Source organism: Mirounga angustirostris, unplaced genomic scaffold (genome assembly GCF_029215605.1).
Source record: "Mirounga angustirostris isolate CCGP_5_RB_7025 unplaced genomic scaffold, mMirAng1.0.hap1 SCAF_8, whole genome shotgun sequence".
Lineage (NCBI taxonomy): Eukaryota > Metazoa > Chordata > Mammalia > Carnivora > Phocidae > Mirounga > Mirounga angustirostris.
In genome coordinates this window covers 50,963,200-50,978,256 of record NW_026991716.1, presented here as the reverse complement: position 1 = coordinate 50,978,256, position 15,057 = coordinate 50,963,200, and the positions used below count along the sequence as shown (strand labels likewise).

The window sequence follows — 15,057 nt, the reverse complement described above, 5'->3', positions numbered from 1 at the left end:
CTCTTTCTGGTACACACTTCTTCTTTTTTTTTTTTTTTTTTAAAGATTTTATTTATTTATTTGAGAGAGAGAGAATGAGAGACAGAGAGCATGAGAGGGAGGAGGGTCAGAGGGAGAAGCAGACTCCCTGCCGAGCAGGGAGCCCGATGCAGGACTCGATCCCGGGACTCCAGGATCATGACCTGAGCCGAAGGCAGTCGCTTAACCAACTGAGCCACCCAGGTGCCCCTCTGGTACACACTTCTGAGGTTGTAGGGGAAAAAAAACCCCAAGGTATGTTTTAACAAAAGAGTGTATTAATCATGAGTAGACTAGTATTGAGAATGTTCTAGAAGTCATGTATGACCTTAATAGTTCATAATGAATTTAATCCACTGGAAATGATCAAATAAGATTGGCATATAAGTTACTTTTAATTTATTAGAACATAGGGACCAGGCATTTTCAGTGAAGATCTCTTTCTTGCAAGTGAAGTATAAAGAGTGATTTGATGAATATTTAAATAAGGGCAAAGGAGTTTTATGATGTCTACATGAAAAGTGCACTTAATTGATGGATTTAGGTGAAATATGAAGAACTTAAAATAATGTATTTTAAGAATGGAATGACTAATCACACAAAATGGGAAACCACCATGGGAGAGCTTTAGGATTGTTGCAGATTCTTATTGAGATGTGGAGTCAGGTGCTAATATTTGCTGAGCAGTCATAGAATGTACAATATTCTACCAGGTGGTTTTAGATAGAATAGTTTCTTAGCAGTTAGGAGAAAGAGAAAATTTACTCAATAAACATATTGTACAAAGGTTTATATAAAAGGCTGTGGTAGGTCAAGACTCTAAATTCCGTTAAAGTGAAGTTAATCATGAAAAACAGTATTAAGACTTTTGATGAAGGGTTAAAAATGGTGGGAAAATGATCTATAGTTGTTTTTGAATGAAGAGACATAAAATTGATTATATGAAAATTTAATTGGTAGATACTCATAAAAAACTTCTTGATGACTTTTCTAGCTTAACACCCCAAATGCAAATAATGTTCAAGAGTTTGTCTGTCTACTATCTAGTAAACAGAGCAGTGTTTCTCCAACTCTGATCCAGAGTACTTTAACCAGAATCATGAGAGATGGCTATTAAAATTCAGTTTTTGGTCCATCTCAGTCCTAATGTATCAGAATTAGGGGCTGAAGCCCAGGGAACTGCATTTTTAGTGGCTGCCTTATATGTATCTGATATAAAATTTGATAAGTAGTGATATAAAGGCTATGATACAGGTTGATCAAAATAGAGGAATATGAATGTAGTAGAAAGATAAAAGTTACCTACTTGAAAACAATTAATTTTGGTGACACTGGTAAATGAAAATGGAATTATCTTATTAGCTACCTTATTATTTTTTAAGGCTATATGTGCTTTAATATCTTTCTCAGGCTAAATAAACTTCAATATTGCCATGAATGATAATTTGAAATTATATTTCCAAATAGATTCAGTGTTTTTGGTGTATTTAAAATACTTTATTATTTTTTGACAAAATTTCAGAAGCAAATCTATTTTGGAAAACAGGTGCATCTACGTACAACTGAACAAGAGTAAAGTTGTTTATGGGAAGATTGATAAATCCTCACAAAGATAGGAATTTGGTCACTTAAATTTATTTGTTACATCTTCAGTGAAATTTTTAGGTTATTAATTTTCCTAGAAATTTACTTTGAAAATATATATAGTATTTTTTAAATCAATTTTTAGATCTGATCTATTACCATTTTTATTTTAGAAAAGTTACCTTCTATTACTTCTGTTATGGGGAAATGGTAAGGCTAATCTTGTCAAATGCCAAATTCCTGTCTTTGTTATCAAAGAAATTGCTTCTTAAACACAGTATTGTTCTTCCCTAGATGGGAAGACTGACGCCTTATCTACCAGTATATCCTTAGCCATGTGTGAAAAATTGTCTGTGAGAATAACCTACCAAGGCATGAAAACTAAGCAGATGTGTTACCCTCTGAGGTCACAGCTGTGAGGTTGCAGTATACTTCTTTCTTGTTGTTTAGTTTTTTTGTGTGGTTTTTAAAAATATTTAGAGAGAGCAAGTGTGCACGAATGGGGGGAGGAGGAAAGGAGAGGAAGAGACACACAGACTCTCAAGCAGACTCCCCACTGAGTGGGGGAGCCCAATGTGGGGCTCCATCTCACAACCCTGAGATCATTACCTGAGCCAAAATCAAGAGTCAGACACTTAACCAACTGAGCTACCCAGGCTCCCCATAAGGTGGTGGTGGTGGTGGTGGTGGTGGTTTTTAAATGAAATAATAGCCACAACCTTTAATATCTTCTTTTATTTTGAAGGACAGGTATTTAACAGTAGTTTCTTGAATGACTTAAATGCGGGGAGAAAAATCTTAGGTTTTTTTTTTTTCCTGAGAAATTTTTGAAATATAAAACTCCATGGGCCAACTTTTTAATGTATTATTTATTGTACATTTTAATTATATTTATATTACCTTATGTATTCACTTATTATACATTTTATTTAACTTCTCTTAAATAGGCAAAACATGTAGAAGTTGTGCTGTAAATTTCAAAATCTGCCTTCGTTTACCCAAATCCCGTTCCCATCCCTAGAGATAATAATCATTCATTTAATAAGATTCTTTCCAAACTTAGTCTTGAATATATGAATACATAAACAGAGCACATACACATTTTCAAAATAAAAAGTCATGTCCACTGAAATATTATTTAACTTCACAGTATTACAGATATTTTACCATATCTGGTTATAAGAAAGAATATAACACCTATCTCATTTCCTTTTATTTATAGCATGGATGTATTTCATCTAACTTCCCCTATTGATGTTACATATATTCCCATGTGTTATGTAATATTTGGAGGGAAGGATGTTTTCCTGTAAATGAAATCATTACTTCAGAATCCAGCTTATGCTTTATTCCTGATTTTAAGCAGAAATGTCTAGTGTTTCACCAAGTATGTTTACAGTTGGTTTCCAATGGATTCAGATTCAGGTTTACAAAGTTCTAGATTTAGATTCGTAAGAGTTTTTAATAATGCCTGATAAATTCTGCAAAATGCATTTTTAGTATTTTTTGAGATGGTTTTGTATTTTTCCTCCTCTAAACTGTTAATAACTTGGATGAACATATTATATGGATATATTTCTTAACATTGAAATCGCACCCTGAAGCGAACTCTCTTAATCATGTTCTACTTTTCTAATGCACTGCTGTATTTGATTTACTAACATTATAGTAAAGCCATTTGCATTTGTGTTGACACAAATTAGGTTAGTTTGTAGATTTCATTTTTATTTATTTATTTATTTAAAGATTTTATTTATTTATTTGAGAGAGAGAGAGCATGAGAGGGGCAGGGTCAGAGGGAGAAGCAGACTCCCTGCCGAGCAGAGAGCCCGATGCGGGACTCGATCCCGGGACTCCAGGATCATGACCTGAGCCGAAGGCAGTCGCTCAACCAACTGAGCCACTCAGTCGCCCTGTAGATTTCATTTTTAGATATTATTCTTGACTGGATTTGTTATTAGGGTATGGTGGCCTCATAATGTGAATTTAAATCACCTTCATCTTTAATGCCCTGGGGGAATTTAAATAACATAGAAACTATCTGGTCCTTGCATGTTAAGTAATATTTCTGTGGTAGGCAAAATAATGACTCCCCTCCTCCCCTTGTAAGATATCCATATCCTAGTTCCCAGAACATTATTTACCTCACAATGTAAGGGGACTTTGAAGTATGGTTAAGATTATTGACCTTGAGATGGGGATATTATCCTAGATTACCTGGGTGGGCTTAATGTAATCACACATAATTAGAAGGAGAAAAGATGGATGAGAAACAGGTCAAAAAGATTCAACACCAGAAGGACCTGACCAGCTACTTGCTGCTGAAGTTGGGGGAAGGGGCCTGATCCAAGGAATGTGGTAGCCCCCAGAAGCTGGGAATGGCCCCCAGCAAGAAAATAGGAGACCTTGTTTTTTTTTGTTTTGTTTTTGTTTTATTTTGTTCCCCAACTGCCAGTAACCTGAATGAATAGGAAATGATTTCTTCCTTGGAGATTCCAGAAAGGAGTGCAACCTTGCCAACTCCTTGAATTTAGCCTAGTGAGACCCATGCATTACTTCTGACCTACAGAACACTAAGAGAATATATTTGTGTTGTTTTAAGCCACTAAATATGTGTGATTTGTCATGGGTCAATAGAAAACTTACATAGTTTTCCTTCAAGTTTTTTTTCTTTTAGTGAATGCTTATTAGTGTATCATCTCATTTTTTAATAGGAAAATGGGGATATACATATATAAACAGCAAAATTCACAGTGGGCTGAGTTGCACAATAAATATGTAACTATATACATGTTTTAAAAACAGGTTTTAAATAAAAGACACGTAGACATAATTAGATATAATTTTCAAATAATCGGTTATTTAGTTTTTACTATATGAATTATAACTATTAAGGTTAAAAATTCATTTGTGTTCTTCATCAAACTAGTTTCACCTTTGATTTGGTGTTCTAAAATTTTTTCATTTGGTGACTTCAATCATATATGAACTTCTTTAAAAAAATAATTCAGATTTCTCTAGAAAATGGTATATAAAATCTACTCAGCAACTGAGTTGACTTTAAAGGTCTTTGGAAAATTCATTTTCATTTTTCTCCTTTATGAGAAATTCATCACCATTTGTTTTGCATTATACAGTGACATTCCATGTACCAAAATGGACCTCATTTTTTAGGTTCTCAGAGGATCAGAACTCATTTTAGAGTAGCTCCAATATCATTTTGGAACTTCTTTCAAATGGAGTTGGTTTTCAGCATTACATGTGTCTATATGTATATGTTCCTTTTAACTCCCTAATATATTTCATGTGCATGATCTTGCTTGCTAATATAAAGGGACAGGTTATTTTCTGGAGTTCTGGGTTCAGAGTGAGTCCGTGACTTTCCCATGATGTGGTGGGAGTGCAGAGACCGTCCGTGGGTCTCTAAATCCTGTCCTCCCCATCCTCTTCTGGGTTTTCAGGTATGTTATTTTAATTTGTTAAACATTTGTCTTTTTTTTTGTCCTGAAAAATGATACTTTGACAACAGTAAAATTGTTTAGAATATCTTTTTGGCCTTTAAAAAATGCTTTTAGATGCTGAAGAGAAATGCCAGTAACATGAAGCAACTTTGTAAGGGCTCCCAGATAGCTTTTCCTTCTGATGCCAGCTCTGGTCTCTTTCTGTAACTTATTATGTCAAACTGGTGACATTTTCTGTTGTGTGTAAACACGAGTAACCCAGAAATATTTACCAAAGCATTTTCTATTGAAATTACTTACCTTTGGGTACTTTGGGTCCATTCCTATGTGGCGTCCTGATCCATAGGCTAGGGAAGAAGAAATTCATCCAATGTTACTCAGATTCTTTTTTTTTTTTCCCCTTAAAGATTAGAGGGAGAGGGCGCCTGGGTGGCTCAGTTGGTTAAGTGACTGCCTTTGGCTCAGGTCATGATCCTGGAGTCCTTGGATCGAGTCCCGCGTCGGGCTCCCAGCTCGGCAGGGAGTCTGCTTCTCCCTCTGACCCTCCCCCCTCTCATGTGCTTGCTCTCTCTCATTCTCTCTCTCTCAAATAAATAAATAAAATCTTTAAAAAAAAAAGATTAGAGGGAGTAGTAAAACTGTGTTGAAGTATTAAAGGGAATAATAAAGCTGGTGATTTCCTTATTATGGGTTTATTACAAGTACTTATGTATTGGTTTGTTTTAGGTTTGGCAGCTATGGTTGTGAGTTACTTGTCTTCAGCATTCTCTTACCACAGAGTAATCTTTTGTACATCATTCATAATGATCTGTCAGTTTTGTGGAATTTTAAAAAAAGGATTGAAAGACATTGTGCGGTTCAACTGAAAATACATTTGAAATTTTTGTTATATTTTCCTGAAAGAATTGTGATGAAATACATGTGAATGTTTAAAAAGCAAAAAAGTCATTGTAGTCAAAGTTAGCCAAACATGAAAAGACAAAGGTAGTGGGTGATGGGCACTGCCAACTCGGCACCCCCCTAGTGGGAAGCCTTAGACTGCTGGAGTCCTCTTGGGTACAATGGGAAATTTTGGAAAGAAGGGTAGAGAAAGGCAAGGTAGGAAGACCCCTCCCCCACAAGAAAAAAAAAAAAGACATCCTTAAAAGGAAGAAGGAGGACAAATTTTGAGACATGGGGGAGAATTGACTTCATCTATTTCACAACTTTCAAAGGTCAGGGAGGAGCTGTGAAAAGACAGTCATGAAAATTTTTTCATTAGAGTGCCAACACTGAGCTAAGCTTGTGAGAGTTAACTGATATAATGTACCAACTTTATGAGGTAGATTCTGTTATTTTGCCCTGTATAAAATGGGGATACTTCTGGAGTCCCTCAGCCACTGGATAATGGGCTGGCTGACTTCAGGGTCTAAACCTGTAACTGCTTCCCCTGGGCTTTTTATTAATAATCATTGTAATAATAGTTGTAGTTTTTATAGTTAAGCTAATTTGTAGTTGTAATTTTGTAGCTATTTAATTAGCTAATAAGCTAATAAGAGTTCATGAGTCTTTAGGAACAAACAAATCACTTCTTGATACAATAAAAAACATGCTTCTGATATTTTGATAACTGTATATTAAATATCTCTACCTCTGTGCGGAAAGATTGAAAATTTTGATAAAAAAATACCATTAACGGGTTAGATTTGTTTTTAGTACATTGAAAATATTGTATTACTTACAAGCAGATTGGATCCAAGATGCTCTGATTTCAGGGGTATGGTAACTGAATTCATTGGACCTGAGAAAGTATCAAGTGATACTTTTGTCTTTTGTAAGTAATGTATCATGGACATATTTCCTTCATTACAAAGTGGTCTTTAGGAAATAGGGGCCAAACCCTTTATTCTAAATTATGTATTTCTATTCTTAATGACTTTTTGTTACACATCAATGGTTTAATGGTTACAGAGAAGATTCTAGAACATTTTTTATGTCAACACTTTTTTCACCACAACATTATGCAGGATTTTCCAGTTGACTTTCTGCTCTTTCTCAAACCCAGACTGAAATCACAGAAGTGGGGAAATACACCACTTTCCTCTTACCAAATAAAATGCTTGTTTCTGTCTTTATTTATACATTCTCACAGTTGCCTGAATCCAGAACCACATAGGCCGAAAGTAAAATATAAAATAGTTTGCTTGGAAAACATTTGCTGTATGAAGTAATTGTCACTAAATACTTTGGATTGACAAGCTGGTAAATTTCAGTTGGTTTTGAATAATACTTCTGCTAGTGTAAAATTGGCAAAATTTAGTGAATTTCAATAAATGGGAGCCCAGGAAAATAAAATCTAGGAGAATTTTATTAACTAATATAGCTCTGAATGATTTCAGTTCTGGTTAACTTCTCTCTCAACAGCCTTTTATTCCATGCATACCCATGGTATCATATTAGTTTTGCCAAGAATTGCTTTTATAAATCAGTTTTACATCTTCTTTTTAAATATTCTATAGTTTTGTATATTTGTGGTTGATATTTATAAAATAAGCAATAGTTCTTGGCATAATTAGACATAGAATATATGACTGCATATCTCTGAATTATATTTTAATGTTTTACTAACTTGTTAAGACAATAGGAAAAGGAATCTTTTTTTTTTTTTTTTCAAATCTGGAATCTCCCCCAAATACTCTCAATATCGGATATGCTGAAATAACATAAGATTTGGGACTATGTCCTAATAGAGACCAAGCTCAGTATTATAATTATTTAGGTAATAGGATGTCAAATCAGATCCAGGGTGTGAATTGGGGGGGCTCTCAAGGGCTCCTGGGAGGTGGAGGTCAGGGTGCCTGAGCATAACTCCATTTGCCCCCACAGTGAGGATGTGGCCTTTCTGGCACTGGAATTGGCTTCCGAAACAGGAGTAGAGGCAGGGTATCTGTAACTGATTGTACTAATATCATAGATTATGTGAGGGCATAGAGACTTGAATAGTGATGAAATTCTAAGTAGTAAAGGACAGCGTGCAGCAAGAAATTCAGCTTCTCAGGTCTTATAGTATCATGGGTAATTGTATGACCCCATTAGAGATTCTTGGGGCCAAAGGACTCTGCATGGCCGCAGCTGCACCAGTTTCAGCATAGAACAATATATGGCTGTCTTATATCTGATAAGATTTTACAGACAAGTTTTATTTCGATTCAGGACTTAATCTAAACCTATAGTGAGTGTGTGTATATGTATATTTGAATGGGAATTGATTACAGATGGTGTCATGCCAACTTATGTTCTATCGAAATGGAGGCCTTTATTTGGAACAATATTGATCTTAATTGATTGCATTGAGAATACGCATTTTCTGCCTTGGAAGGATACAATTCATATCATTCTATGTTCTTTCTACAAAAACTCAGTTATTTAATTTTCCTTATTTTTATGCTCATGTTTTATAATGTTACTTTAAAATTTATATGGTTTTATATTATTTTCTAATTCGTATGTTTGTAAAAGTTTGTGTTTTCAACTAGACTACAAGCCCTTTGTTGATAGTCCTTGCTCACATACAACTTTTGTTCTTTGCAAAGGGTGTAGTGCCGTGACAAAATGAATGGAGCCAAATAAAATCAACATGAATTCCAATTTATGATTCAAATTCAGATTTTTAAAACCAGAACTATATGCATGTGTCTTGCATTATAATTGTGGCTAACACATTGACCAATATTGTGTTAATAAAGTCAAGATGTGAAAATCAAAATAATGGTTTACTCTCCCTGTAATAGAAGATAACTTGATCTCATTGACAGTGGCCTCTCTACCATGTGCCTTGATTTACTGAGGAGTACTGCTCTTCTTTGAGAGCCCTGATAGTGCAGAGGGCTTTCAAAGAAATACTGATGGGTCCCAATTTCCTTGTCTTTCAAATTCCTTTTTGGCCATCTGTCTAGTTACTTATTTCCAGTGTTACTTATTTTAACTGAAGTGTCCTTCAGAAAGGAACTAAGAAAAATGAATAAAAAATGGAAATTGGTTAGTGCCATCACTGTTTGCTTTGGCTGGTAAAAGATTATTTTGGTAAATGCATTGAATGACTGTCAATAGAACTGCTTGCCCATTAATGAATATGCTAATGTTATTCTCAAATTGGTACAATGAACATCAATATTCTCTGAATTTTGCTGAAGAACTTCTACATCTAGGTGGAGCCATGTGAAAGAGTTCTCTATATTTCTTTCTGTCCTCAAGCTGTGACCTGCATATTTTTCATAGTTTTATGAACAAGGGAATCATTAGGAGAAAGATTGTTGTATTTTATAGAAGGAATTAAAGTTCCTGGGTGTTTCATGGCTCAGTTTGGAGGATATTAGTCTTACTAGTTTTTAATTATGGTTGTGAGGTGGTGGGGGTCTTTGTTGTACTGAATCTGAACTCCTATGACTTGACAGTTTTTCTTGCATTATTCATTTTAAATAGTATAGGAATATGTTCAAGTGAAGTATCCTTATTTTTATCACTTATGTTGGTCTGAAAGAAGAACCAAGGTTAATATTCTCATAAGTGTTTCTTTTTGAAAGCCTTTATTTAAAACTTTAACTATCAGTAGATGTTCATATAATATTGAATCCCATACATTTTCTCCATTCCAAATTGGATTATTGTCAATAGCAGTGTTATACTGTAAGTGGATGATGTAAGTTTGAAATTATGCATTATTTACAAGTTAAAAATCCAATCAGGACTTGAATTCATCTTTAGTGATAAAGTCTATACTTTTTAAAATTGAAATACTACTTTATTACTTTTTAGGGAATGCCAGGATTTCCTGGAAACCAAGGATTAATGGGACAAAAAGTGAGTATTAATGAAACTTGAAAGATTTGGGGCTGGATCTGTTTATTAGAAGGGCAAAATGGTAATATCTTCACATAGAATACATTCTTACCACCTTCATGGCAACAGTTAATTGTTCAAATATGATATAATTTCAGAAACTATTATTTTGTCTTTATAATTAGTTTTTGTTTTGTTTTATACAGATAATATTAATTTGGGTTTATACATGTGCTTTCTATTTTACTTGGTTACTTTTCTATCTTGTGCTCTTTGACCATCCTTTTGGTATAATTTTACTACTTCCTGAACTATATCTTTAGCAGTTCTTTTAGTACAGATATTTTGGTAACAACTCTTTAGATTTTATCTAATTTTAAATATCTTTATTTTACTTTTGGTTTTGAGGGATCATTTTGTAGGGCATATGACTCAAGGTTGATGATTATTTCACTGAAACATGTTGAGGATTTTCTTCTATTGTCTGCAAGATTCCCTTATTAACTATGAAACATCTGCTCTCATTCTAGTTACTGTTCTTTTGTAACTGATCAGTCCCTTTCTTTGGGATTCTTTTAAGGCATTTTATTTGTCTTTCATGTTCTAAAACTCATTACAGTGTATCTAGATATGCATTTCTCTTTATTCGCCCTGGGGAGAATTCAGTTTTCTTCCTGGTTCTGTGGAGTTATTTCCACTAACTCTGGAAGACATCACCTGTTATTTCCAAATTACATCTCTTCCAATCTTTGTTCCCTCCTTCTGGAATTACAATTAGATGAATTTTATTTCTTCTCATTTTGTCCTCCATGCTTCTGAAGAGCTTCTTATTTTCATATCCTTGATTCTAGCATTCTGGTTAAATTTTTTGGATATATTTCTTACTGTACTTATTCTTCCTTTACTGTGTCTACTCTGCTGTTTAAACCATCAATAGATTTAAAACAAGACAATCATACTTTTCATTTCTGAAAGTTCAACTTTTCAATAACATCTTTTTATTCTTGACAGCCTCTTGTTCCATTTATGGTCCTAATCATCTTTCATGATTCCATTCTTTAATTTGTAAAGATCTCATATATTCTAAAATCTGTTTCTAACAATTCCAGTATCTGCAGTTTGTTATTTCTGTTAACTCTCAGTCTTATGGCTTGCTGCCTCTTTCTTTCTTGATGAAAATGAGCTCATTGCTTCATGTTAATTGGTGTGAGTTCTGTCAGCCTAATTGGGGCATGGAGAGCTGCCTCCTGCTGGTAGCCATGGATATCACATCAGCCCCTGTAAGAGTCCTGGGTCGTCCCAGGTATTAAAGATGCCCACCCTCCCCCCATGGCTAGCCCACCATTCAGTTTCTCATGCACTGGACACCTCCAGCCTTGTTGGCTCCTGCATCTCTATCTCTGGCAAGATTTCTGCATAGATCTAAATCCTCATAATCATAGTGTCAACGCAGAGTATATTTTATTAAAATGCGGGATCTTTGAAGACCTCTCCAACTTCTTATAAGACCAGCACTATCTCCCAGAGGATGTTCTTTCCAGGTTTTTGTTCTTGTTGTTCAGGGTTCAAAGACGCCCTTGGAATACCCAGTTAGCCACAGTCCAAGAAATTGAAGTAGAAATGCTATTCTATATCCTGTATTTTCTTAATTTATGTTTACTATCATGTTTCTTCATCTATGATAAGAAAGAAAATTTTTCACATGATAACCTCCCCCCCCCCCCCCGTTGTCTTACCTCACCAACTCTGTGTGAACTTCCAGGTCTTTGTTTGAAACAATGACAGTATCTCTCCTGATTTTCTCATAAAAATATATGACTTAGTGATTTCACAGACCTTAGGCCCAAATCTTTAAGGTGTTATGTTCCTGATTTTTCCATCCTATGTTGCTTCTGTTTTACAGTAGAGAAAGGGGAGGCAGACTGGGCTGATTGGTATTGAATTTTCATTTCATAATGCTTTGGTGGGAAATTCCTGGAAATGGATTGATAATTCAAAATTTTAAATTTAATCTGTATTTGATTTTTAGGGAGACATTGGGCCTCCAGGACCACTAGGAAAAAAAGGAGCTCCAGGGATTCCTGTATGTTAATGTCATTATTATCAGGGTGTTTGAAATACATTTTTTATGTACCAGGAGTTCTTATTTTGGAGTTTATAAAACTGGGGAGGATCCAACAGTGAGATTTTGGGAGTCCACAAATCCATTTGTATGAAAAAGATTATGTCCATTTTTCCAGAAACCAGAAAACAAATATTCTATCTATTCATTAAAAAAACTAAGTACCATAAAAAGTCTAAAACTTTAAGTGTTCTTTTTTCATTTTTTTTTAAAAAATTACACATTTATTACACTAATGAGGAAGAATATATTCAGAAGAGGTAGTATAGGAAGATCCTTAATTAGTGAACAAATAATTTTGGAAGTTTTGAGACTGGAAGGGACATATGAGTTTGATATTAGAAGTTATGAAAATCCTATTGTATGTGTGCAAGATTGCATAAAAATTGCTAGAAGTGATGTTGATTTTAACCTGTGATTCAAATTACCTATAATAGCTTTTTCTTTAAGTTAAATGGGTATCTTTCATGTTTAACAGTTTATGACTTTATGTAAGTTAACACAGATACTTTATCCATTGCTTGGTGAAAGAGTTGGTGAATTTTGCATATAAGAGTAAATAAGAAAAATATTGTGCATTAGATATGAATTTGACTTTTGGGGAGGTTTAAAAGAAGACTGTTCCCTTTAAAATGGAATATTCAACCTCCACCTTCACTACCATGTCATTTGTTCATTGAAAGCATAAACTTGGTGGGGCGCCTGGGTGGCTCAGTCAGTTAGGCGACTGCCTTTGGCTCGGGTCATGATCCTGGGATCTTGGGATTGAGCCCCACATCGGGGTCCCAGCTCCGCGGGAGGCCTGCTTCTCCCTCTCCTACTCCCCCTGCTTGTGTTCCCTCCCTCACTGTGTCTCTCTCTGTCAAATAAATTAAAATCTTAAAAAAAAAAAAAAAGAAGAAGAAACTTGGTGATTTACCAGTATCTGAGTTAGCTTCCCGAAACTGAAGGTATTGGCTAGAACTTAATTGAACTTTGAGAATATGTATATGTAACATACCTAATATTTTATACACAATGCGATGAGCCAGTATGTTTTACATTTTATAGTTGCAGTAATATCCTCAATTGATAACAAAGCGTAGTAGTGATGACATGGTATTTTTAATATGATACTATTGAGATTATGTTTTCTGATGATATTAATTGCATATTTTTTGCTCATCACGTTTCCTTTGCTATGTTTAAGAGAAAGCAAATGCTTTAATGTATGTAGTGGCATTTAAAGTAGAATCTACCTTGTTGCTAGAGTAATTATTGTCATATTTTGAATTATATGGTTAAAAATATGATCATTTTGTAACTTGAAGAGAGATTGTTAGATTCAGAGAATTTATTAGATGGTAACTCTTTCAAAATATTGTTTAAGAAAACAGAAATTGAATGTAAAGTTGACCAGGATGACATCTCTGAAGAAACCTAATTTAGCCATCTTGACAAAAGGAAGAAAGTGAGAATATAGGAAAAAAAAAAAATCAACTTTTGTTTACATTTTTCTTTTACTAGCTTTCCAGGAATTTTTGCTATTTGTAGGTTATTTGAGCAACCACGTTAGGAGGGCTTTGCTGGCCTTCATGCTATCTTGCGTAGATTTTTTATTATCCTTTATTTGGATGTATGTGGGAAACTTTTCCCCATATTGTATTATTTTTTAGCAGATTATTTTGAGAATGTGTACCTTGGAAATTGATTTAATATTTTTCTAATATTGTTTTCTAAATTACTCTTGAAACTTCCACTTAAAAATGTAGGGTTTGATGGGACATGATGGCTTGCCCGGTCAGCCTGGAACACCAGGATCTAAGGTAAACAAAATGAAACTAAATAAGATAGAAAACTTTATGGAAAATGATCATTTATGTACTCAGGAAAACTTTTAACTATACTGATTTTATTTAAATGTGGTTTTAATTCTATGAACAGTCATTTGTAAGAATGAAATCTTAGAACAAAAACTAAGCATATAAAAACAGCCTGATGTAAAGCAGGTCTGGTTTAAGCAGGAAAACGTCCGGAATCTCTCACTACTTGAGCCCCTCCTCCTCTCTCATCATCCCAGGGGCACTGAGGACTGTGTAGAGTTGTATGGAGTTTGGTGCCAAACCCCACCAAATGGAGAGGGTTAGTAGTTAGGATTGAGAGTAACTTTTTACCAGTTCCTGAGTCATCATCTTGATATTTTTATTTGGTAGAATGTATATGGAATTTTTGTTGTAAAATGCCTTGTCATGGGTTTTATTAGGCATTCTCTCCTTCAGAACTGTGGGTAAGATAGTATATTATCTTTACTTTCATTTTTAAAAAATGTCAGGCAAGCCTGACAAGTATGTTTAGGATGTCAGGTTAGGTTATTCTCAAGATAGAACTGATACTCTGAATACCATGGTTGGACCATTTTCTATGTATATGGAATCCTGTGCTAAGACAGCTATTTTTTTTTTCTTTGTTTATTAGAGGCTCAAATCAAGTATGTTCTGGCTAGACTCAAACTATTCTCAACTATTTAATGGTAGAATGTAGGACAACCTTACAAAAGGAAATGATGGAATTGCTCTTTTGGAAGAATTAAACCTTTAACTAGACGTTGTCCCATGGGAATAGACCCTGGGATACAAAACGAGTAGATGAGTAGATGACCTAATCTATTCTACTTTTAATTTCAAAACTACTTAGAGAAAGAAATAGGATAAAACATCATGGGAGCCCAGTGATGAGGGAAAAGTAGCTGCCTTTTCACCAGTGGTGGATCCTTGTGAATCCTTGGAGTATTGTGTGTCCTAGCAGTAGTAAGTATGCACAGAATTGGTATAAAACCCTTACCAAGTGGAGATCCTGCACAATATCTCAAAGTCATTTTCTAAGAAGATACAGAGTTAAGAAGATATATAGTAGGGCGCCTGGGTGGCTCAGTTGGTTAAGCGACTGCCTTCGGCTCAGGTCATGATCCCGGAGTCCCTGGATCGAGTCCCGCATCGGGCTCCCTGCTCGGCAGGGAGTCTGCTTCTCCCTCTGACCCTCCTCCCTCTCATGTGCTCTCTCTCATTCTCTCTCACA

At 34.8% G+C, this 15,057-nt stretch overlaps 1 protein-coding gene across 3 annotated transcripts in view; it reads left to right on the top strand.

Annotated features, from left to right (window-relative positions):
• The window catches only part of COL21A1 (collagen type XXI alpha 1 chain), a 183,911-nt gene that overhangs the window by 150,092 nt on the left and 18,762 nt on the right, over positions 1-15,057 (top strand). For all 3 annotated transcript variants that reach the window (XM_064597717.1, XM_054505414.2, XM_064597716.1), the window contains 3 exons: positions 9,858-9,902; positions 11,911-11,964; positions 13,755-13,808. In XM_064597717.1, coding sequence (XP_064453787.1) covers positions 9,858-9,902; positions 11,911-11,964; positions 13,755-13,808 — 153 coding nt within the window. The remainder of the gene's footprint in view (positions 1-9,857; positions 9,903-11,910; positions 11,965-13,754; positions 13,809-15,057) is intronic.